This window comes from Nelumbo nucifera, chromosome 2, assembly GCF_055504915.1.
Source record: "Nelumbo nucifera cultivar China Antique chromosome 2, China Antique-T2T, whole genome shotgun sequence".
Taxonomy (NCBI): Eukaryota; Viridiplantae; Streptophyta; class Magnoliopsida; order Proteales; family Nelumbonaceae; genus Nelumbo; species Nelumbo nucifera.
The window spans coordinates 44,857,320-44,883,118 of record NC_142650.1 but is presented as its reverse complement, the minus strand read 5'-3'; the positions used below and the strand labels follow the sequence as shown (position 1 = coordinate 44,883,118).

General features: G+C 45.3%; 1 protein-coding gene and 1 pseudogene across 2 annotated transcripts in view; one reads left to right on the top strand and one right to left on the bottom strand.

The window, feature by feature from the left end:
* Positions 1 to 25,799, top strand: part of LOC104602641 (rhomboid-like protein 19) — a 35,519-nt gene that overhangs the window by 6,484 nt on the left and 3,236 nt on the right. Inside the window, exons 1-4 of one of the 2 annotated variants that reach the window (XM_088897285.1) lie at positions 6,217 to 7,889; positions 12,239 to 12,367; positions 16,493 to 16,617; positions 25,704 to 25,764. In XM_088897285.1, coding sequence (XP_088753411.1) covers positions 12,344 to 12,367; positions 16,493 to 16,617; positions 25,704 to 25,764 — 210 coding nt within the window. In that variant the 5' untranslated portion in view covers positions 6,217 to 7,889; positions 12,239 to 12,343. Of the gene's footprint in view, positions 1 to 6,216; positions 7,890 to 12,238; positions 12,368 to 16,492; positions 16,618 to 25,703; positions 25,765 to 25,799 lie in introns of those variants that run through there. The other variant, XM_010266406.3, reaches the window with a different exon arrangement.
* LOC104602640 (alcohol dehydrogenase 1 pseudogene) lies at positions 21,844 to 23,205 on the bottom strand (annotated as a pseudogene).

The window sequence follows — 25,799 nt, the reverse complement described above, 5'->3', positions numbered from 1 at the left end:
ACCTACGGATGCACTACAAGTGATTGTAACATAATTTTGAAATTATGGAATGAATGAAGCAAAGTTCCTCTTCGGCTCAATGCTCAACGCGTGTACCTACTAAGTTCTTACAACTCTTCGGCCTCGCGACTGGCAAGGGCGCACGACCCCCTTCGAGGGCTATACCCCCTCGCTAGACCAATGCCAAGACTTAATAAATAAGTAGCAAACACCCTAGCTAAAGACTTAATGTGTCAAAATACACCAGGACGACTGAGGCCTCATGTGCCTCAATGCCCCACCTCGGTGGTGGTTAGCCTCCTGAACTTTCACACTTAGCACTACCAGCAAAGGAAGTTAGCCTTCTCGGAGCTTTGCGCTCGACCTCGTCGAAACATACGTGTAGGGACATGGGAGCCAAACGGGCCTGTCTAGGCCCCATGGAGCCAGACGGGCCTTAGCTCTGTCTCGACCACCTCACAATACGGTAGGCTACTTCGGCCTCGCCGAAGCCAACACTTTGAAGAACAGGAGACAGGAGAGCCTCAACTCAACCTCAGCCCCCACTCTCACGTCGACAGGTCATCTTGCAATTTACCCAAGTATAAGTCAGGAGAGGAGAGCCAGCTGAGCCCCATGCTCCACTTCGGCCTCCCCCCATCACAGGCCTCTTCGGCCTTACCTAAGCGAACACTTAGAAGGGCGTCAAGCCAGGCAAGCCCCGGCCTAGACGTGGAGGCTTCGCCTCGACCACCCCTCTGCCATGCTTTTGACGCGCAAGTAAACTGAAGAGAACTACACTTGTCTCACACTGTGTTTTTTCTTTTGGAGGGGCGTAGACCCTTCAACTGCAAAAGCATAAGTGCAAAAAACACAAGGAAAAATAAAACAGCAAATGCAACGGTTGAGGCAAAAAATAAAAAAATGCCACTGATTTTCATTATGCACAAAAAGTTTTGGCTTTACAAAATTGTTTCACAGCCCCTCAGGCCGAATACATGTACATTGTCAAAAAAAAAGGAGAGAAGAAGAAAACAGAAAAGCCTAGCTTAGGCCTTGCCTCCTATTGGAGGGTGAAGAGAAGAGTTAACAACCTCCTCGAGAGAATCAAGGATCACCTTCAATGATTCGGCGTCGAAGTCAGGCAGAGCCACTACGAGGCAAGGTCGGCCAGTTCCTCGGCCCACTTCTTTGCCTCCTAGGCCATCTTCTTGGCCTCAACGGCCTTCTGTTCGGCTTCTACAGCACGCTCTGTTGCCCCTTCGGCCTTCTTCTTCGCCTCGGCAGCATCTCCCTCGGCTTGAGTGAGATGTTGCTCTGCTTTGAAAAGAAGGCTTCCGATGCGGGCCCTCTCCATCTACTCCTTGGAGAGGCTCTCCTGCACCTCCTTCAGCTGCGCTTGAGCCTCCATCCGGAACTTCTGTTCATCGATGAGGCTCTACCGGAATTTATGGTACTTTTCCTCGGTAGCGGCGGTAGCCTGTTAGAGCTTTCCCTTCTCCTCTTCCAGCTTGTCCATCTGGGCCAAGGTCAGCTTCATCCGGTCCTCGAGACCAACATAGTGAAGGCAGACTTGCAGCAAAGAAACAAAAAGCCATGAAGGAAAAGGGACAAGCATTACCTCGGCCAGGCTTCCCAGGCCCTAGGTGTAGACTCTCTCGGGCGCTGCCCAGCATCTGAAAGCGATTCCTCGAGAGGAGGGCCCCGCTCACTAGGGCTTGACAAACCCCCTTCTCCCGGATGGAGTCCACCTCGTGGACGTTCCACTAGGGACAAAAGATCTGGTTAGATCGCTTGATGAGCTCTGCCAAGGGTGTGGGGGTAGAAAACGACTCCATTCGTTCTTTGTGGAACCCCATTGAGGCATCCTTCGTCGAGCCCCCAAAATGGGCCACTTTCTGTGGGGGCTAATCCCTCGCGGCTTCCTCGGGCGGCCTCTTCTGTCCCGTCTCTGTCTCCTGGACAGGCTTTTGTGACCCAGTGGTTGGCTTCGGCGGTACCTCCTCGGCGAGCTTCTTCCCCTTGGTAGGGACTTGTGAAGTTGCTCCCTTCGTGGGAGCTGCTGGAGTGGTCCCTTTACTAGGGACCTTCTCCTTCTGACTGTCAGAAGGCCTCTGAGGCATTTTAGCCTGCTCCTTCTGCATGGCGCGAGCACGTTCCAACACAACCTGGCGGGCATCCATTGGCACCTTTGTGATCAAAGCAAAACCATCAGTAATGCAGCAAAAAAAAAAAGGAAAAGGGCATGTTAAGGGACCGCATGGCCTCTCCTATCGAGGGGAACAAGGCTGAGCCCCACAAAAACTAGTGGGACCTCTTCCTCCAGCAAAGGCTAGGCTTGGACTCTCCCTAGGACGAGCAACCGCGCGAGATCATCGTTCTCCTCACTCATGAGCACGGGGACACTCTTCTCCGCAGCCTGGCTAACCTCTCCCCACCCCAACTTGAAGGACCAACCCTTGGGACATGACAAAAAAGAATAATTTTCCCGTCCAATTATGCACGGAAGAAGGATTGTCTATCGGTTTGGTCCTACGGGGTTGGAGGTAGTGCATGCTGTTTTCAGAAGAATGCCTCCTCGGCACAAACAACGCTCAAAAGAGTCTTGGCGTCAGTTCCACTCCTTGGAACCGAGCCACCACCAACATGGCCACTATAGTCCTAACGACATTGGGCACTAGCTGGCTAAGAGTAATCTCATACGCCCTCAATAGTTCAAAAATTAGCGGATGAAGGGGAAACCAAAGACCGAACTGAAGAAAATGTTGGTAGATGCAGATCTCCCCCTCCTTAGGAGTCCATGGTCGTCCGCCTACTTTGGGCACCCTCATACCATAGGACGAGGGAATGAAGTACTGCCTTGCCAGAGCTTTGTTCTGGTCCCCATCTAGAGAGTTCTCGAAACCTAGGTGGAGGACATCGGTCTCAGCTATTGCCTGCGCAACCCTCGTCTCGGGAACATGGTCTAGGGTTCCCTCCTCCTCGGCTATGTAGGACCCTTCGGCCTCTCTCGGTGTCACTGAGGCGGCTCTTTCACAGGGAGAGTCCTCGCCTCGACTGCTGCTTTCGGCACCCTCAAAGGTTGGTTACCCTCCCCTGAAGCACCTCAACCTCCTGCCAAAGGGGGGCAAGAGTATAAGGACTCAAAGGGGAAAGGGGAGAAGGGGTACGAAAAGAGCTCCCCTCTGATTCGTTCGGAAGATCATAGCACTCAGGTCCAGAATCTGAAAAAGACATTGTTTAAAATTACCTAGGAAATGTGGAAGAAGAAAGAGCGAGAATGAAGCATTGAAGGTTGGAGAGTTTGGAAGCTGAGTTCACTCAAAGGCAAAGGCGCTTAGAGGCAAACGACAAGAGTGCTGCCGCCAAGGGCCCTATTTAAAGGAAAATGAACGACCCAGATATCCTGAGATCCAATAGATGAGGAGTCACTGCCTCCACAACCCAATCACAGTACGCTGTGTAGCGCGCATCCTCGGAAGGCGAAACGACGCGCTAGTGACAGCTCAGATCGTCCCTGATCCAACGGACGCAAAATGTCTCCGCACCTATGATCTAGCCACACTACCCCCCCTGAGCGACTGAGGCCTCATGTGCCTCAATTCCCCACCTCGGTGGTGGTTAGCCTCCTGAACTTTCACCCTTAGCACTACCAACAAAGGAAGTCAGCCTTCTTAGAGCTTTGCGCTCGACCTCGTCGAAACATACGTGCGGGGACATGGGAGCCAAACGGGCCTGTCTAGGCCCCATGGAGCTAGACAGGCCTTAGCTCTGTCTCGGCCACCCCTCAATACGGCAGGCTACTTCGGCCTCGCCGAAGCCAACACTTTGATGAACAGGAGACAGGAGAGCCTCAACTCAACCTCGGCCCTCACTCTCATGTCGACAGGTCATCTTGCTATTTACCCAAGTATAAGTCAGGGGAGGAGAGCCAGGTGAGCCCCATGCTCCACTTCGGCCTCCCCCCATCACAGGCCTCTTCGGCCTTACCTAAGCGAACACTTAGAAGGGCGTCAGGCCAGGCAAGCCCCGACCTAGCCATGGAGGCTTCGCCTCGACCACCCCTCTGCCATGCTTTTGACGTGCAAGTAAACTGAAGAGAACTACACTTGTCTCACACTGTGTTTTTTCTTTTGGAGGGGCGTGGACCCTTCAACTGCAAAAGCATAAGTGCAAAAAACACAAGGAAAAATAAAACAACAAATGCAATGGTTGAGGCAAAAAATCAAAAAATGCCACTACTTTTCATTATGTACAAAAAGTTTTGGCTTTACAAAATTGTTTCACAGCCCCTCAGGCCGAATACATGTACATTGTCAAAAAAAAAAGGAGAGAAGAAGAAAACAGAAAAGCCTAGCTTAGGCCTTGCCTCCTATTGGAGGGTGAAGAGAAGAGTTAACAACCTCTTCGAGAGAATCAGGGATCACCTTCAATGATTCGGCGTCGAAGTCAGGCAGAGCCACTGCGAGGCGAGGTCAGCCAGTTCCTTGGCCCACTTCTCTGCCTCCTAGGCCATCTTCTTGGCCTCAACGGCCTTCTGTTCGACTTCTGCAACACGCTCTGTTGCCCCTTCGGCCTTCTTCTTCGCCTTGGCAGCATCTCCCTCGGCTTGAGTGAGACGTTGCTCTGCCTTGGAAAGAAGGCTTCCGATGCGGGCCCTCTCCATTTGCTCCTTGGAGAGGCTCTCCTACACCTCCTTCAGCTGCGCTTGAGCCTCCATCCGGAACTTCTGTTCGTCGATGAGGCTCTACCGGAATTTATGGTACTTTTCCTCGGTAGCGGCGGTAGCCTGCTAGAGCTTTCCCTTCTCCTCTTCCAGCTTGTCCATTTGGGCCAAGGTCAACTTCATCCGGTCCTCGAGACCAACATAGTGAAGGCAGACTTGCAGCAAAGAAACAGTTAGTATTCCACAAAGAAACAAAAAGCCATGAAGGAAAAGGGACAAGCATTACCTCGGCCAGGCTTCCCAGGCCCTAGGTGTAGACTCTCTCGGGCGCTTGCCCAACATTTGAAAGCGATTCCTCGAGAGGAGGGCCCCGCTCACCAGGGCTTGACAAACCCCCTTCTCCCGGATGGAGTCCACCTCGTGGACGTTCCACTAGGGACGAAAGATCTAGTTAGATCGCTCGACGAGTTCCTCCAAGGGTGTGGGGGTAGAAAACAACACCATTCGTTCTTTGTGGAAACCCATTGAGGCATCCTTCGTCGAGCCCCCGAAACGGGCCACTTTTTGTGGGGGCTAATCCCTCGCGGTTTCCTCGGGCGGCCTCTTTTGTCCCGTCTCTATCTCCTGGACAGGCTTTTGTGACCCAGTGGTTGGCTTCGGCGGTACCTCCTCGGCGAGCTTCTTCCCCTTGGTAGGGACTTGTGAAGTTGCTCCCTTCGTGGGAGCTGCTGGAGTGGTCCCTTTACTAGGAACCTGACGAGAGGACCCCCCCTTCGCAGGGGTAGAGACCTTCTCCTTCTGATTGTCAGAAGGCCTCTGAGGCATTTTAGCCTGCTCCTTCTGCATGGCGCGAGCACGTTCCCACACAGCCTGGCGGGCATCCATTGGCACCTTTGCGAACAAAGCAAAACCATCAGTAATGCAGTAAAAAAAAAGGAAAAGGGCATGTTAAGGGACCGCATGGTCTCTTCTATCGAGGGGAACAAGGCTGAGCCCCACAAAAACTAGTGGGGCCTCTTCCTCCACCAAAGGCTAGGCTTGGACTCTCCCTAGGTCGAGCAACCGCACGAGATCCTCGTTCTCCTCACTCATGAGCACGGGGACACTCTTCTCCGCAGCCTGGCTAACCTCTCCCCACCCCGACTTGAAGGACCAACCCTTGGGACATGACAAAAAAGAATAATTTTCCCTTCCAATTATGCATGGAAGAAGGATTGTCTATCGGCTTGGTCCTACGGGGTTGGAGGTAGTGCATGCTGTTTTCGGAAGAATGCCTCCTCGGCACAAACAACGCTCAAAAGAGTCTTGGCGTCAGTTCCACTCCTTGGAACCGAGCCACCACCAACATGGCCACTATAGTCCTAACGACGTTGGGCACTAGCTGGCTAAGAGTAATCCCATACGCCCTCAATAGTTCAAAAATTAGCGGATGAAGGGGAAACCGAAGACCGAACTAAAGAAAATGTTGGTAGATGCAGATCTCCCCCTCCTTAGGAGTCCACGGTCGTCCGCCTACTTCGGGCACCCTCTAGGACGAGGGAATGAAGTACTGCCTTGCCAGAGCTTTGTCCTGGTCCCCATCCAGAGAGTTCTCGAAACCTAGGTGGAGGACATCGGTCTCAGCTATTGCCTGCGCAACCCTCGTCTCGGGAACATGGTCTAGGGTTCCCTCCCCCTCGGCTGTGTAGGACCCTTCGACCTCCCTCGGTGTCACGGAGGCGGCACTCTCATAGGGAGAGTCCTCGCCTTGACTGCTGCCTTCGGCACCCTCAAAGGTTACCCTCCCCTGAAGCACCTCAACCTCCTGCCAAAGGGGGGCAAGAGTATAAGGAATCAAAGGGGAAAGGGGAGAAGGGGTTCGGAAAGAGCTCCCCTCTGATTCGTTCGGAAGATCATAGCACTTAGGTCCCGAATCTGAAAAAGACATTGTTTAAAATTACCTAGGAAATGTGGAAGAAGAAAGAGCGAGAATGAAGCATTGAAGGTTGGAGAGTTTGGAAGCCGAGTTCACTCAAAGGCAAAGGCGCTTAGAGGCAAACGACAAGAGTGTTGCCGCCAAGGGCCCTATTTAAAGGAAAATGAACGACCCAGATATCCTGAGATCCAATAGATGAGGAGTCACCGCCTCCACAACCCAATCACAGCACGCTACGTAGCGCTCATCCTCGAAAGGCGAAACGACGCGCTAGCGACAGCTCAGATCGTCCCTGATCCAACGGACGCAAAATGTCTCCGCACCTATGATCAAGCCACACTACCCCCCTGAACGCCCGTCCTCGAAAGGCGAAATGACGCTCAGGGTGCACCTACGATTCAGTTGTGCCACACCCCTGAGCGCTCACCCTCGGAAGATGAAACGATGCTTAGGACGGACCAACGCGTCCGCCCAAAGCGACCCGCCGGTTTGGGCGACCCGTTCCTGCGAGAACGCACACCGGTTCATCCGGAAAGCCGTTCTGCGCATGGATCCTCGGGCCTCACGGGCCCCTCGGTGTCACTGGTCCTCGGCCTAAACAGCCTTCGGCCCCCTAGGTTCGAAGCGGTAGTGCCATAAACCACTCGTAGCCTTGGCCCAACTTATGAAGACGAACCAAGTAGAGACGCAAAAGAGGATACCACTGCGGGGTACACCTCGACTACCAGGTCCATTGGCGCTCACCATTACTACTCCATAAGTCGAATCCGAATTTTTCTCCTAGGCCTCGGGAGTGGGGGCAAGTGATGTGGGGTGACCCAACCTAGCCCATTTGAGGCTGGGAGGCCCAGCCCACAAGCGCTAGATCTGGGAATGAGATTCGCTACAACAAGGGTTACTCTGCTCTCCTTGTACGGAGCCAGTCGCGGAGTGCCCACGCGTCCCCACAAAGCTCTCTAACTGCCCTCGTACGACACCCATCTCAGGCGCTCATCTCCACCTACCTCCAGGCAGCTCAAGTATAAATAGGGGTGCCCCCCTCCAGGTAAAAAGGAGGAATGGAATACAATCTACATCTGGATCTGGAACTAATCTCAAAAGCTATATTCTAGTTCCCCTCTTCATACCTTGTACTAACTTGACTGCCAGAGACTCTGCCTCGGGTTCTCATCCAGGGCCTCTGATGTATTTTGCCTACCTTCGACTTCTATAGTATTTGGAGCCCTCTCCGCCTTGGCCTCAGCAGCAAGTTCTCCGAACCCTCGAAGCCTTCGGCCAGCCTTCGGGTGAAATTACTTTGTTGTCCTCGGCCAATCCGAGCACCAACAGGTAGTGACTTTCATGAGGCTTGAGCTTTAAGACATTTCCAGTTATCTAATTATTTGCATCCTTATCTTTTAAGGGAAAATTGGCCCATCCAAATTAATAGTATTATTATTGGTTATTCTCAATATTTTCCCCTAGAGTAAATAGTATATTAGATATCATTATTTATAATAATTTATTCTTAAAAGTTATTATAATAATTTGTTAAGTAGATTAAAAAATTAGGAAAAGGAAAGAAAACAAAATAAACAAAATTTTAGGCTCTGTTCGGATAGGCTTCTACTTCTGTGCTTTTAAAAATACTGAAGTACAAATTACATAAAATACCTTTATTTTGGTATTTTTGCTTTGAAAACCGTTTGAGTGAAAATTTTTGAAAAGTATGCTTTTTAAAATAAAATTACCATTTTTTGTTTGACAAAAACCATTTTGTTTTCATTTGCACTCACATTTCTTGCATTTCTTGTGATTTTTAACCAGAGTAGTCGTTGCTTGAAAGAAAACTTTGGGTGGTGTTTGGCATCAATATCGTTGCTTCAGAAAATGGTGACATATCTGCGCCACGTTGGAAAAATTGGTGCTTAAGAAAATGGTAACATGTTTGGAATCGTTTTTTCATAAAAAATGGTGCTCTAAACCACGTTTTAGAAATTGAGAAGGTGTGGTTTGGGAAAACGTCAAATTCAATGTTTTCTCAATTTGGAGCATGTTGTTGCCAACGAAGACATGATGTGGCAGTGACATGACTTTCTTTAATGGGTACTGATGAGGGCAAATTTGGCCCTCCAGTGAAATTGTGACACGTGGCACCTCGTGACAACTAGGCAAGCCCCCAAGCAACAACTTAACAAGTTGGTCCCCCCCCGGGCACCGGTCTGGCTGGCCTGGCGCGGCCTGCGCGCGACTTGGCCGGATCAGCCTGCCACATGCGCCGACCTGGCAACCTGGCCCGGACACAGGCGCCGACTTGGCAATCTGGCCCGGACACAGGCGCCGACCTGACAACCTGACCCGGACACAGGCGCCGACCTGGCAACCTGCCCGGACACCGACCCGTCGACAGACACAGGCGCCGGCCTAGCAACCTGGCCCGGACACCGACCCGCCGACTGACACAGGCGCCGACCTGGCAACCTGGCCTGGACACCGACCCGCCGACTGATACAGGCGCCGACCTGGCAACCTGGCCCGGACACCGACCCGCCGACAGACATAGGCGCCGGCCTGGCAACCTGGCCCGGACACCGACCCGCTGACTGACACAGGCGCCGACCTGGCAACCTTGCCCGGACACCGACCCGCCGACAGACACAGGCGCCGGCCTGGCAACCTGGCCCGGACACCGACCCGTCGACTAACAGGTGCCGACCTGACAACCTGGCCGCCTGGCACAAGCGCCAGCCTGACAACCTCGAGGAGTTCATCACCGTACCCGGGTTCTGACGGGATATGACGTCTTACCATTTGAAGGCTTTTCACCCACCTAACCCGCGAGGGCACCACTATATAAGGACTTCGACCCCCAAAGCCAGGGGGAGAAAAAGGAGAAAAAAGTATGGTAACCCCCGCTCTCTAGCTCTCTCATTTCTCTCCAAGCCCTCTGTAATCAGAATGCTAACTTAGGCATCGGAGAGTCCCCGTCGGGAAAATACCCCCGGGTCCTCTGATTCAGTTCCCGCAGGTCCCTCAGCTCCCGCCGTCTACAAAGGAGAGAGAATCACCTCACGCGGAGGGTAGTCGGGTTGCGCTGCACCATGGAGCTCCACCATCTTCTGAGTTGCAGACCGCCTAGGAGCAAGTCAAGTGACGAGTTTGCCATCAGGCAGTTCGCCACCAGGGAGCACTGCCGGGCAGTTCGCCACCAGGCAGTTCGCCATCAGGCAGTTCGTCACCAAGCAGTTCGCCATCAGGCAGTGCCACCAGGCAGTTCGCCATCAGGCAGTTCGCCACCAGGGAGCACTGCCGGGCAGTTCGCCACCAGGCAGTTCGCCATCAGGCAGTTCGCCACCGGGCAGTTCGCCACCAGGCAGTTCGCCACCAGGGAGCATCACCAGGCAGTTCGCCACTAGGGAGCACTGCCGGGCAGTTTGCCACTAGGCAGTTCGCCATCAGGCAGTTCGTCACCAGGCAGTTCGCCACAGGCAGCGCCACCAGGCAGTTCGCCATCAGGCAGTTCGCCACCAGGGAGCACTGCCGGGCAGTTCGCCACCAGGGAGCACTACCAGGCAGTTCGCCACCGGGCAGTTTGCCACTAGGCAGTTCGCCCCTAGGCAGTTCGCCACCAGGGAGCATCACCAGGCAGAATTTATACATCACAAAAAATGGTACGTGACCAAAAACGGTTACATCAGGTACCAGTGCTGAAAACAGATATAGAGCACTGGTACCAAGCAGAAGGTATTGCTATTCCCCCAAGAAACGTTCTACCTAACAGCAACGTTTTTAAACAAAAATAAAAGACACCATTTTCTTAAAAAACGATGCTTCTAATTCACACATATACAAATGCAGCACCGATGCCAAATATATAATTGGTAGGCCTAAAACTTTTGTATAATGATAAAGCAAAAGTGGGAAACAATGGGCTTTCCCTTGAAGGGTGCTGTGTGTTATTACGAGCGTTTAAAGAAATGCTGCTGTTTCCGTGCCAACCGGTTGAAAATCTATTTAAGGGTGTCCACAGAATGTTTTGCAAGAAGATCCATGCGTGGAGGTATTTATAAAAATATCAAACTGACTTTTTTTTTCGGGTTTTCACGAAGCTTCACAAATGGGATCTGCTACGAACAGAGACATGCATAACAGGCTTAGTAAGCAATCATGGGTCCACATCATACATGGGTCCCATGTGTTCACTTGTGATCGGTTACATACCGATTACGTACGTCCGTCTTCAGTTGTTCACAGCAGATCTGATTATCTCAACTCTTCAACGCCAAATTTCCGAAGTCAAGGCAACTAAAGTGGACTGAAATCAGTCTTAACTCTTACCAACTGTGTTTCCTGCAAATTCACATCTACGCCCCACAATATATCCCAACCATGTATTGAGAATATCTCCCAGGAGATATTTTCATTGTATGCTGAGATATGCATGTGAGGTGTTTGTGGAGAATAGGGATCTATTCCTCACAAAACAAGTTTTACACGGATCTTATAGTCATATCCCACCCTGTATTAGAAACATCTCCCATGAATAATAAATACAAATACCAGAGATATTCCTGATATATGGTCAAGACATGCCATGAGGTTGTTGTGAGACATTCTACGAGGAATAGATCTGGGCACGTTTGTGAGGCACAGATCTGATCTCGTCTCCTGCACCTTTGGAGCAATCTGAGTTGCTAAGCAGTAAATGGGCCCTACCACCCATAATCAAATAAGAGGATCGGGTCCATGACCAGCCACGGTACCTGTTCTTGTCCACTCATAATATCTTGCCCACAACTCTATATCCTAAGGCTATGTTTGGTTTGAAGAAAAAGTAGGGAAAGGAAAGAAAATGTAGGAAAACCTTTACAAATCTTGTATAGGTCTCCTTAACTTTCCCTTCCTTTCCTTACTTTTTCCTTCAAATCAAACATAACCTAAATGACTAGGCGTATCTGGTGTTTTTGAATTTTGATACAACAAAACATTTTAGTTTTTATTTTTATTTTTTGAAAATAGGCTAGGGGTTTGGTCTTGTTTACCATGAAAATGCCAAAATATCCAAACCCCCTTTGTTATTTATCAGGTGTATTATATCGAAATTTTGAACCTTATCACTATCCACATTCTATTTGTGTTGAATTGTAACTTTACATCACTCTTGTATGTATTGTGAGGTTATAGCTGCATTTGGAATTGATGTGAAATGTCATCGACGTAAATGTTTACGCTGGTTTGATTTTATCGGGCATTTGTAACTTGTAAATCGATGTAAAACTTCATCGAAAGTAAATATAAAACTCCATACTTTTATCATCACATTTTTCGAAGATCAACGGTCATTTTTTTACGGTTCGATGTAGTTTTACACTAATAACTTTTTACATCGATTAGCCTAATATGGGTAGAGAATGGGCATGAAATCTCCCTTCTTTTTTTGTGTTAACAATAATTAGTTGGAATTATTTATTTTAAAAAAAGCAGCTCCAATAGTAACCCTCTATTAAAATCCTCTAACAACCGGCACAGGGTATTAGAAATAGGCATACATACATACATACATTACGTGATAGGTATATACATACGTACATACAATTGCCTCTTGTACTATTAGTTAATAGTTTAGCGCGGTTAGGACTGACTTGGCGCTGTTTTGGTACTAGTCTTTTGTCTGACTCCTCTCTGTTCATAACACACAGCTACAAGGCCCGCGACACGGTGAAAGACCTGAGAAAAGGTGGAGTCTAGACGGCAAGCAGGGAACTCATCAGATCACTAGCTGCAACGATTGGGAATCTTCGGCAATGAGTTCTCAGACGCTAGGAGGAGTAAGGACGAAAACCGTTCTGCTCTTTTATTATTATTATTATTATTATTATTATTATTTTTTTTTTTTTTAAATTAAAATCCTCTCTGTGTATCCATCTCTTCTTGCATATTGTATACACTTCAATTATAATTGCATCTTTGAAACTCGACCGGATAAAAAGTTCTGTTTCTCTATGGGATTTATTTAACGGGCAGCGAAATGTTCGAATCCCTCCTTCCTTCTCCCCTGAAGTTTCAGTCCTCTGTAGTCACGTAGCTAAAATTTCTTTGTGAGGCACCATTACCAGATATGATTTCTTTAGTAGAGGATCCTCTTCCGGTATTATCACCTACTGGATCTCCCTGTCTCGCCCGCTGCTTTCCGTTTTCCTTTATAGACCCAATCTACGTTTCTCGTCTCCTTCCATATGTACATTTACATTTCAAGTAGATTTCTGTTTAAAAACAAATATTCAGAAGAAATGCATATGCATGGATCTCATACCAAAGACACCTTTTTTGTTGTTATATTTATACTTTTCCCCTCAAATACAGCCCAAAAGTAAACACGCTTAAAGGATCTATTATGCCGATAGGACTACTAAAGACTCTAAAGTATTGATCAAAGGAGTGCCTTTTCAAACCCTTTACTGGCCTTAGGATATTGCACCAACTGAACGACATAGTACTGGTAGAAGTCCATTGTCTATTACCACACCCCCAAGTAGTCCCATCAATACTTGATAGCCCATGTGGTTATGGAACCCATATAACTCTATTACATTATAAACAAAATATCCTGTTTGTAAAGTAGGGAAAATGGGCGTTGATCTCTTCGAGGGGTTGCTTTACTTGATCATTTTGGAGGGTGATCAACCTCCAAAGTTGATATTGCAAGCAAAAACTCTGACTGTTGGAAGCTTTGGACAAGAATATACTACCCAAGCTGCCTAATCAGCAATTTACTTCAATGAAATTACCTAGATTCTTGAATTCAAACAAAAAAACATGTCCAAGTAAATAAGAAATAATTGCTGCTGGTTCTACTTGACAAAGTAAATAATTCCATCCCAGAAATCAGGAACGTAGAAATTAATATAGGGCTGTGTTTGATTGCACATAAAACAAAAATCTTTCTTAGAATCGGGAAATTCTAAGAATATAAAAATGAATTATTTTCCTAATTCTCATGGTGTTTTGCTTAACTTGGAAATGACCTGATTGATTAAGAATATATAGGGGTTCTGATATTAGAATAGAGGATTTACCCTCTTTTCAAAATATGGTTTGCAGAAGATTAGAAGGAATGCCACTTTCCTATAAATACTACTCAATCATTTCGAGAACATTTATTTTCCAGCCAATTGTGTGCAAGCTTACACCATAAGATTGTCATTTTCTATGGTAATTGTTTGTTATCCTTTATCTTAAATTCAACTAAAAAGAGCCTAGGCATAAATCTCATCCTCCCTCTTTTGAAGCACCCTTGTCTTTAGAGGTTGAAACTTAAAACGTCTCGTTGGGTCCCATCTTTTTGACTTAACTTATACCATTGTTGTACAAGCACCAAGGTTCTGCTAAGCTATAAATGGAAGTATAGAAATATGAACCATATTTTCTTCTACATTTTTAATTCCACCACAATTGTCTTTGAATAAAAATGCTGAAAGATAGCTAGTTGTGTCTTTTCAATGCTCATATTTCTGTTAATATTCAAGCAAATGCCTTTGATATTTTTTGGCTTTGTTCCTCTCAACAAGTTCAGTTTTCTTGTTCTTAAGGAATTATAACAGAGGAGATTTTTCATATAATTGGTGGAATGTTTTGGTGTAGAGGGTGGTACTATAAAGATATTTGATCTTTGGGCTTTTTTTTTTTGTGAAGTGTGGCTCTTATAGTTTTACAATGTGATAAAATCTTTATTACTTGTAAGAAACAAGTTTGCTTTTCTTACAATGTTATCATCCACTACTACTGTTAGTTGGGTTTTGTAATTTTTAGAGATGACTAACATTGACATGCAGCCATCCACCACTGATCACTCCTTTAATGTTGCAAGTCTAAAGGCTTTGGTATGGTTGTCTTTTCAGTCTTTCCCGGAGTTTAATTTTGTCCTTGATCTTATCTAAGGGTCATTATCCAATGTTTGTCATTGAGCATCTTGAGAGCAATGGATTGGATATGAACCTAATTCATGGGGCATTTGTTTGCACAAAGTGGCAAGTCTCAGATTTAAACCTTCATTCATACTCTTGTCAGCCCAATAAGTTACCACTGCACTAAGTAATTGCCCGTATCGTAGATATCATGAAAGGATATTACCCAATGATGGTCCTAGCTATTTGGGATCTTGGGAGGGGTAGACTGGATATGGACCTAATCTTTGGCATTTTTTTTTTCATACAAAGTGACTACTCTCAATCTTGAAGAGGCCCAAGTCAAGTTCATAATCCCTTAAGTTGTGGTCAGATCATATCTCTAATAGGGCCTTCTCATTATATTTGGAATTATTTTGTTGTATTGGTAGTCAATGGTACCATAGAATGCATTTTCCATTGAGTGAATGAAAAACTAATCCCACTATCTGATTATCATCAATTATTAGTTTGTTTGTTTGTGTTTGCCTAAAAGCTAATTTCATATGATCATTCTAGTTTAATTAGAAGACGCGTCTTATTGCTTTCATGTTGATGGCATCCTCTCTTGATTGCCTTGAACCATATGAAAATGATAAAAGTTTTGTAGAGATTTTATATTAGGTGTTGGCTCAATGGGATGCCTTTGTAACTCCAGTGTTTTTTTTTCAACCTGTCATTGATCAGGCTGGTTGAACCATTCAAACCGTCACCTGGCCAAGATTCTAGGTCCACTTCTAATAAAACTCGGAAATTGGTAAAAAACCGTTTGACCTAGGCAGTTGGACCATTGACATGTTCGACCTGGTGACTGGGTCATGGGTTATACACTAAATGTGTATGCAAACTTTAGGAGGCCATAACTTTGTGCCGATGTTCGATTGGGGTGATCTTTTTTTGATTTTGGGTAACTTTTGAGATCTATGCATCCCAAGTGCCTTGCCCCACTAATTTTGTGAAAAAGCTTCCTTTTAGCCTCAAATCACAATTTTTAATATTTTTTCCAAATAAAAAATAAAAAACTGAATTAAAAACATAAATTAAATATAATTTATGTTTACTCTGTGTTTTAAAAAAGATACACACATTCTGTAAGAATTTATTTTCTCTGTTGTTGACGAAATCTATTCACTCTCTCTTGTAATCTTTCTTATCTTTTAATGAAAGTTTTCCCTTACTTTCACAAAAAAGCTTCTGTACCTCTTTGAAGTGTATGCTGTTTTTCTTTTCAAAAAGAGAAAAAAAAATCCAACACAAGTCCAGTGGGAGGTATCTGTATAAAGTCTTAGTTTTTTTTCTCCCTATTTTTAATAGACATTATGCTTGTGACTTAGATGAGAAGTATTTAAAAAAGATACCACCTTTCTATGCTACTATATTTACTCAGTGTTTTAAAGGGCATGTGAGCCTAGGGAAGATGCCTTGAGGGTCAACTCTAATATTCATGCCTAAAACTACGGCATGTGTCTTAGACCTTCAGATGTTTTATGTAAAAACTACACATTTCATGCATTAATTGAAGTAGGGATTTTATTACAAGACCAAGTTAAGGACCAATTATAAGTTTTCCATGTGTATATTCTTGCTTTCTAAGCAAGTAATTAAAATTTGAGGTTTTGCTTTACCTTAGGAGTTTTCTAGTTGTCTTGAAGGATTTATATAAATGTGATCAGTTTTATTTTAAATCTCTTCATATTTAACAATCTTTGTCTATGTGGTGATTAGTTATCCTTACTTTTATATGAAAATATAATATCTTCATGAATAGTTGTGCTTCTCATTTTAGTTTATGGCTTTTTCTTGAAACAATGAAATCGCATGAGTCTTAAGGGCCTCACAAAATGGAATATGCTAGTGCCTTGCATCATGCCTTTGCATTTCTAAACATTGCATGTACTTATTTGGTGAAATTTTGTTGCACCTTTTCTCCTTTTTATTTATATTAAGTCCAACAGAGTCTGATCTTTTTATAAGAATTACTTAAAATTGTTTATTAGCTTTTACTGTCAGGGCTCTAGCCTTTTCTCTGGGTTTACTCGGCTTTGCAAGGGCCTTGCTATAGTGCTTGTTGGTGGATATGCTCTAATCCAGTTTTTTCCTGGTGCTGTTACTTATCTTGCACTTGTTCCTGCAAGGTATGTTTTTTCTTGATGATAACAAACTTCCTCTAATAAATAATATTTGAAGATAGTGATTACAACAAAGAGAATATTATGGTATTTGTTCATCTAGTTGTTTCACATAGGCATATGTATACAAATAGGGGAATGGGTTGGTTAGTCCGGTTCTTTAGTGAACTTCCTTAAATGACCAAGTGGATACCCCTGAGAGGACTGCCATAATCTGGGAGTTTGATTTTATTGCCCCTACAAGTGTATTTAGTTATGATGAATGGGGTGGCAATTTTCAACCCAACCCTCTGAACCCACCCAACCCACCCATTTATAACCTGCCCAAACTCATCCATTTACTTAGCAGGTTGGAGATGAGTTGAATGACCCATTGGGTAGAGTTAAATGGGTTGGGTTGGGTTGTAGGTAACTAGGTACCTGTTCAACCCAGAAACAAAACCACTTTCCTATTTCAGGTGGTGACTGGTGGATCTGTGATTCAACTGTTCAAATTAAATAAATCAATCTGTGATGTCATAATTAAATAATAAAATATAAAATAGATAAAATACAACATTACAGAAAATTTATAAGAAAATGGCTGAACAAACAAAAAAGAAAAGAAAATGAGCATGCCTCTAATATTATATATTGATCATATTAAACAGAATCAAGTGTGACGAAGAAGATACATATTTTTATTAATGATGGAAATGGAAAAAATACAAAAAAAGAAAAAAAAGATAATCAAATATCTAACTTGTGATCCGCTGATTGAGGCACATGGTTTAGTGGTTCAACTAATTGGTTAGGACAACTGACAAGGTTAACTAGTCCAACCAGTCTGTTTAACATGTGGTCAACATTGGATCAGTCCAATCAGATGGGCCACCAAGATGGTGGTAGAGCTCACTAGTCTGGACTGGACGGTTTGCTAAACCATTGGCAAGGTCAACTGGTCCAATTGGCCAGTTCATTTGCGGGTTGAAAACATACTTCTACTCTCTCTCCTCATATTTTTTAGGGAAAATTCCCAATAGGTACCCTGTACTTTAGGCCGAGTGCCAATTTAGTACCCGTACTTTAAATCGTGACAATCTAGTACCCGAACTTTCAATTTGCGACAATTTGGTACCCGACGTCAGTTAGAAGACTCACGTGATATCAGGTGCAGGTTAAAAATTTCGAAATACCAAAACTACCCTTTACAAAAATATAAGGACCATTTTACCCTTTACCCTTCTTATTTCCCTAATCCCCTTTTCTCTTCATTCTGGGGTGAACGAATGAAAGAGGAGAAGAGAGCCTAGCACTTCCATTCCACCCCTTTCTCTTCAAAATCGGTTGGAGAAACGACAAGGAGAGGCCGACGAAGAAAGGTGCTTCTCCCTAACATCTCTAGAGCCGCGCACAGATCTGATGGGTATGAAAACACCCATACCAGAGTCGTGCACAGATTTGAACCATTTTCATTCGACGAAGAAATGTGGTTTTTATCTGAACCATTTTCAGATCTAAAACCATTTTGGCGAAATGGTGATTACAGTTGTATGTGATGAGGGCGGATTTGGCCCTCTAGTGAAATTATGACACCTGGCACCTCATGCCAACTAAGTGCAGCCTCTTGCCAACTAGACAGCTCGAGCTAGCTATGGGTAGCTCGTCACCTACAGGCAGCTTGCCACTTACATACAGCTCGCCACTTACAGGCAGCTCGTCACCTACAGGCAGCTCGCCACTTACAGGTAGCTCGGCACTTACAGGCAACTCGCGACTTATAGGCAGCTCGCCACTTATAGGCAACTCGCCACTTACAGGCAGCTTGGCATAGGCAGCTCGCCACAGGCAGTTGGCCACTCCACAGGCAGCCTGGCGTCTTACGAACAGCTCGCCTCCTAGTAGGCCACGAAGACCTACCTCGGGTAGAAGCACCTCGGCACATTACCGGCGGCTCGGTGAAAAGTAGCTCGGTGCAAGGTAGCTCGTTGCAGAGCAGCTCGGCGTATCGTAGGAAGATTTCCTACCTGACAACCGTACCTGCCAAATCTGGAGACCTGTGCCCACGTCTCTCTCCAAGCGGCATTGTGCCTGTCAGCCCTGAGAGGTGTCCCTTGTCTGACAGGGCCGTACTCTGCAACGGTTACCCGCGCCCACCAGCTCAGCCTTGGCAAGTAACGGCTGCGACAGTGAATCAATGGCGGTTACACCAAATTTGTCAGAACACCGCTATATAAGAGCTTTGACCCCCCAGAGGGGAAAAGGGGGGAGGAAAAATGGAGGTAACCCCTGCTCTCTAGCTCTCTCATTTCTCTAATATCATCTTCAAGCTCTTTACTATCAGACTGCTAACTTAGCCATCGGAGTGGCCTCGTCGGGTAAACACCCCCGAGTCCTCTGATTCAGTTCTCGCAGGTTCCTCGGCTCCCGCCGTCTACAAAGATGAGCAGATCATCTTCTCCAGAGAGCAGCCGAGTTGCACTATACCAGGGAGCTCCACTTCAGCCCCGAGTCACAGGCCACTTGGGAGCAGACGTCACTGACGAGGTACTTAGCCAAAAAAACCGATACATCACAAAAATACTGATATGCGACCAGAAATGATTACATCAATTGGCGCCGTCTGTGGGAATACGCTACAAAAAGCTAAGTTCTCATCCTACAAAAGCTAAGTTCTCATCCTACAAAGGCTAAGTTCTCATCCTACAAAAAGCTAAGTCCTCTCCTCCCAAAAAGCTAAGTCCTCACTTTTTAGAAACTGAAGCTCTCGCTTTATAGTTTCCATTTTGTATGAACTCAAAGACTATGCAGGGAGTTAACAGGCTAAGCAGCTCTACCAACTTTACTTTCAATTCAAATAAAACCTCATCAGTCCTCTTCGTGAGGTCCCCTCTACTAAGATGAGCTCTTCGTGGCTTCCGCGGGAGTTGGCGGCCAACAGACTGCATGGGCGCCCTTGCTGGTCGAGCCTTCCATGGCTCCCGTGTGAGCTGGCGACCTAAAGTTAGTAGTGCTGCCCCCGAAGGTTGAGCTCCTAGTAGCTTCTTGTAGGAGTGGGTGACCGGCATTATGAGGCTGATGCAGCGCAATTACTGGCAGCTCGGCACCTCACAGGTAGCTCGGCACTCGGTTAGCCCGACACCTCATAGGCAGCTCGGCACCTGGTCAGCCCGACACCTCACAGGCAGCTCGACACCTCACAGGCAGCTCGACACCTGGTTAGCTCGGCACCTCATAGGTAGCTCGGCACCTCATAGGTAGCTCGGCACCTGGTCAGCTCGGCACCTCACAGGTAGCTCGACACCCGGTCAGCCCGACACCTCACAGGCAGCTCGGCACCTGGTCAGCTCGGCACCTCATAGGTAGCTTGGCACCCGGTCAGCCCGACACCTCATAGGCAGCTCGGCACCTGGTCAGCCCGACACCTCACAGGTAGCTCAGCACCTCACAGGCAGAGACCTCGGCACCACACAAGTCCCAGTCACCTCTACGGCATGGGCAAAGTCAAGAAGAGTGGACTACGAGTCGCTCCCAAAGCCTACGGGCCACATTACTGCTGAAAAACCCAGTCGCCTCTACGGCGTGGGCAACAAAACTGCTTAAGACCCAGTCGCCTCTTTGGCATGGGCAAAGTCAAGAAGAGTGGACTACGAGTCGCTCCCAAAGCCTACGGGCCACATTACTACTTAAGACCTAGTCACTTCTTCAGCATGGGCAAAATCAGCAAAAGTGGACTATAAGTTGCCCCCAGAGCCTAAGGGCTACAGTACTGAACTGGTGGAGACCTCTTCACCTTACAGGCAGCTCCCAGAGCCCAAGAAATTGGATCAACGCTTACTAGCTCGTCGACTTACGAGCCAAAAGGAGAAATCTACTCCCTTCGTCGAGTTACTCTTAGCTCGGGAGTGGGGGGCAAATGATGAGGGTAGATTTGGCCCTCTAGTGAAATTATGACACCTGGCACCTCATGCCAACAAAGTGCAGCCTCTTGCCAACTAGACAGCTCGAGCTAGCTACGGGCAACTCGTCACCTACAGGCAGCTTGCCACTTACAGACAGCTCGCCACTTACAGGCAGCTCGTCACCTACAGGCAGCTTGCCACTTACAGGCAGCTCGCCACTTACAGGCAGCTCAGCACTTATAGGCAGCTCGACACTTATAGGCAGCTCGCCACTTACAGGCAGCCTAGCGTCTTACGAACAGCTCACCTCCTAGTAGGCCACGAAGACCTGCCTCGGGTAGAAGCACCTCGGCACATTACCGGTGGCTTGGTGAAAAGTAGCTCGGTGCAAGGTAGCTCGTTGCAGAGCAGCTTGGCATATCGTAGGATGATTTCCTACCTGACAACCGTACCTGCCAAATCTGGAGACCTACGCCCACGTCTCTCGCCAAGTGGCATCGTGCCTGCCAGCCCTGAGAGGTGTCCCTTGTCTGACAGGGCCGTACTCTACAACGGTTACCTGTGCCCACCAGCTCAGCCCTGGCAAGTAACGGCTTCGGCAGAGAATCAGAGGCGGTTATGCCAGATCTGTCAAAACACCGCTATATAAGAGCTCCAACCCCCCAAAGGGGAAAAGGGGGGAGGAAAAATGGAGGTAACCTCTGCTCTCTAGCTCTCTCATTTCCCTAATCTCATCTTCAAGCTCTCTACTATCAGAGTGCTAACTTAGCCATCGGAGTGGCCTCGCCGGGTAAACACCCCCGGGTCCTTTGATTCAGTTCTCGCAGGTTCCTTGGCTCCCGCCGTCTACAGCCGAGTTGCACTACACTAGGGAGTTCCACTTCAGCCCCTGAGTCACAGGCCACTTGGGAGTAGATGTCACTGACGAGGTACTTAGCCAAAAAAATCGATACATCACAAAAATACTGATACGTGACCAGAATGGTTACATCAGTATGTGAAAAGAGCACAGAAAGTGAAAATGGATTTTTTTCACCAAGGCGGCGCATTCGCTTGACACCACCGGTGTGAGGGAGTTGGTTTTTGGATTCTCTGTAAATGCAAGTATGAACAGTGGTTCCTACTTTTTTGAACAAGAAGTCAAAAGCTGAAGATTTAATATTCAGTAATTCAATACCAAACGTTACATTTTACATTTTCCTATCGAATACAAACTTGAGATAACAAGAACAAAATGAAAAAAGTAACAACCATGACTCTTTGTTCACAAATACGGCATAAACATCTATCAGAAAACTCCCAATAATCAATATCTATTTTGCTTTGACTGAAATGCAGACATCCATTCAGTTTAACCATCCATTCGGATGATGCATCAGAGACTTTCGCCTTTCAGCATGTAATCAAAAGCCTTGTTTATCTCCGAGAAAGGGACTTGATGAGTGATGAACTTCTCCAGCTCAAGCTCCTTGTTCATGTATTTTTCTACAACAGAGGGAAGATCAGATCGTGGTTTGTAGTTGCCAAAGAATGAACCCTTGAGAGTTCTTTCATTCAATAAATTCATGGGGTGGGTCTTGAATGTAGCATCTTTATGAGGTACACCCACAAGAATGGCAACACCCCAACCATCATGAACACATTCAAATGCTGAGATCATGGCATTAATGTTTCCGGTACATTCAACACTCCGGTCAACTCCTCCATCAGTCATTTTAGCAAGCACCTCTTGAACTGGTTTCTCATGGTCCATTGGGTTCACAAACTCGGTGCACCCAAACTTCTTGGCTTCTTTAAACCTCTTTGGGTTCAAATCAACTCCAATGATTCTGGATGCCCCAGCTATTCTAGCCCCTTCTGCAGCAGCAAGCCCAACAGCTCCCGATCCAAAGACAGCCACTGTTGAATCCTTTGGAGGTTTTCCAACATTCAATTTGGCACCAAGACCTGTGGAGATACCACAGCTGAGGACGCAAACTTTGTCTAGAGGGGCCAAAGGATTAATCTTGGCAAGGCAACATGAATAACAGTATATTCGCTGAAGGTGGAGGTGCCAACAAAATGGTAAATAGGCTTGCCATTGATGGAGAACCTGGACTGACCATCGTTAAGCATCACACCCCTGTCAGTGTTGATTCTAAGGTGGCTGCACATGTTGCTCTCCTCGGACTTGCAGTGAGCACATTCTTTGCATTCCCCGGTGAAAATAGGGAGGACATGATCTCCTGGTGCAAGATCCACCCTCTTCGACACTCTCAACTATCCCTCCTGCCTCATGGCCATAGATCTGAGGAAACAGATGATTTTGTCCCTTGGCTTCCCAGAAGTAAACATCGGTATGGCAGAGAGAGGTGTAGAGGATCTTCACCCGAACCTCATTTTTCTGTGGAGGTGCCACCTCCACTTCTTCAATCACTAATGGCTTCCCAGCTTCCCATGCTACGACAGCTTTGCAGCGAATAACCTGGCTGGCAGTGCTCGACATTCTTCTCTTTTTCTTCTTGTATCACAAACCTGAAGAAGTCTTCTTGGTTGGATTTTCGAACGCTTTGAATTGGTGGGGGTGTAACAGTGGTTCCCACTTGCATTGGTCAAAATAGATGATGGGTTATTTTTGTAATTTTAATTGGTAATTCATACATTATTCGAAATAGCTGGGGGGTATTTAGGACTTCTTATCTTCTAACTGACGGAAATTTAATGCTGGGTTCCAAATTGTTGCAGATTGAAAGTTTGGGTACTAGATTGTCGCGATTTAAAGTACGGGTACTAAATTGGAACTCGGCCTAAAATACAGAGTACCTATCGGGATTTTTCCCTTATTATCACCATTCTCTTTGATCAGTATCTCGGTAATTCCAATTGTCCATTTAAATTAATGTATTAATTACAACCATTAACTCTAGGTAATTACTGATCCAAATTGTTAACTCCATTTAAGTTCTCATGTAAAAATAATGTGCTTGTAACGTGAATTGAACTCAGAACTCCTATATGAAAGATGATCATTCTTTTTTTTTTTTGTGGAAAAAAGATGATCATTCTTACCATTAGGGTATGTCTTGATAAGCTATTAAGAATAGGTTGGTTTTATGGATGTTGATGGCTGTAGTGGTTTCTTGAAGGGATAAGAGAGATAATAGGGAGAGAAAGAGAGAGAAAATACCTAGAATCATTCACAGGGTGCCTAGAATCACTCTAGGGCATGGGAATCACTCACCATAGTTAGCATAAGCTGAAGAAAATTCAATAGCCTTTGTGTAAAACATTCATACATATTTATAGACTCTAAACTCATAATAATCCTAGGAGTCAAACTGTTAGACTCATAATAGTCTTAGGAGTCAAACTGTTAGACTCAATAATCCTTGTAGGACTCAAACTAAGTTGTCATATCCTACTTCAATTCAAAGAAGACTCAATAACTCTAATCCTACTTATGCAATGACTCTGAAATTTTAAACATAAACAAACTATAACTATACAAATTAAACCCTATCATTGGACCCCACAGAAACAACAAAAATACCCCTACTGTCCAAAAATACAGAAATACATAAAATATCATAAAATTCCAATTTTGACTCTTCAGCTCCTGCATCATTTTCCCCTGGTTGAAAAAAACTCGTCCTCAAGTTTAGTTTTGAAGAACTTGAGGATGAAAAGTTGATATGCCCCAATTACAAAGGGAGTAGGACTTCCCACAGCTACATGCTTGGACTGTAGAGTAGAGGCCACACACAGAACTAGAAAAGGATCTTGAAAGAAATGTATTTCTAAAACACTGCCTTCCATAACCATCTTTGTTAAATCATCAATAACATTAGTTTCTTGAACACTTGATTCCAAGGGAACTTAATGCTCCTGCAGATGGATTAGCAAAAAATAGCTCCTTTAGAAGTTCTGTACTGTGATAAGATCCCTCCTGTGTAAAATTCAGGGGTCTGCTCCCTATTTGTATTGTTTCCTTTGTACACCCTCTTGGGTACTCCTATCTTTTCTTAATGAAACCAGTTAACTTTTCTCAAAAAAAAAAAAAAAAAAAACAGAGAGGAATTTATTTAAAGAAAAAAAAGAAAGATTCAAACCTAGGAGCAAGCTACAAGATGGAATTTCTTCCCTTTCTCTATTTTAATCTTTAATTAAATCTGAATTGTTGATTGAGGAAAGAAACTGATCTACTTATAATTCGTGCTGTTAAATCTTTCATTTATTGCACAACTATGCACATAGAGACAGAAAAGATACTAAGGCCTGGGAGTTTCCTTTCTAGAGACACTACTAGCATATAAGATGGTCTTAATGAAATTAAAAACTATAAATCTACAATAAAAAGTTCCCTTTCTTCAAAAAAAACTATAAATCTAATGAAATGAAATATAGGGAGAGAAATATAATTGAGTTCTGATGCAACAAAAGTGGTTCTGCAGTCGCACTTTAAGTAGTTTGTACCAGTTACCATATGTCAATTCTGTTGTTAATCTTTCCCTGGATGTCAGAGATATTTTTATCATTTTCTGAGTCGTGAAGTGCATTACTCATGAAGATCCTAACTACATGCCTCAAGTATAGCATATTAGTATCCTTTATTCCCATTGGTCAAGGAAACTGTTAAAAGGCAAATACATCAGTGCATATAAAAATCTAAATGATGCTTACACTTGAAATAGCAACCAGTTGGCATTGTTTCTTAAGATTGTCAGTTAATCCACCACAGCAGCTGGTGCCAGCAGGTATGGCAATGAAGAATTTAATGGTTAGAAATTCTTCATTAACAGGATTACAAAAGCACGACCCATGCTCACTGTTATGGCTACATTCTAAGGCTATCAGCTGCTAAATCTGAATCCTATCGTGTATTATTTGGATCAAGTAAATGGAACCATTGCTGAAGAATAGTTCGAAGGCTGCACTACAGCCCTTCCATGGTAAACTTTTCCTGATTGCCTGTGGAAATACATTATCCACAAAATATGATTTCTTTGGATATTTAGAAATTTAATAATCACAAGAGAAAAATATCTTCTGATTCTGCATATCGAATTGCATCCAGTTGTATGCACAACTTTTGTATTCAAAGAAATGAAGGCTTGTAATTTGGTCAAGGACTTGTCCATGGAATGATATCTGATCCTGTCTCCATTTTTTACTTTGTAAGCTTAACTTTTTTTCCCGGTCAGAATGTTCACCTCCTTGGAATTGAATTTGCAGGACGATCCCTTTTGCTTGGAATCTCATAACAGCTGGTTATGTTGAGCAATCAGTTTTTGGGGTAAGTATTTGTTTCATTGTAAATTATGCAACCAT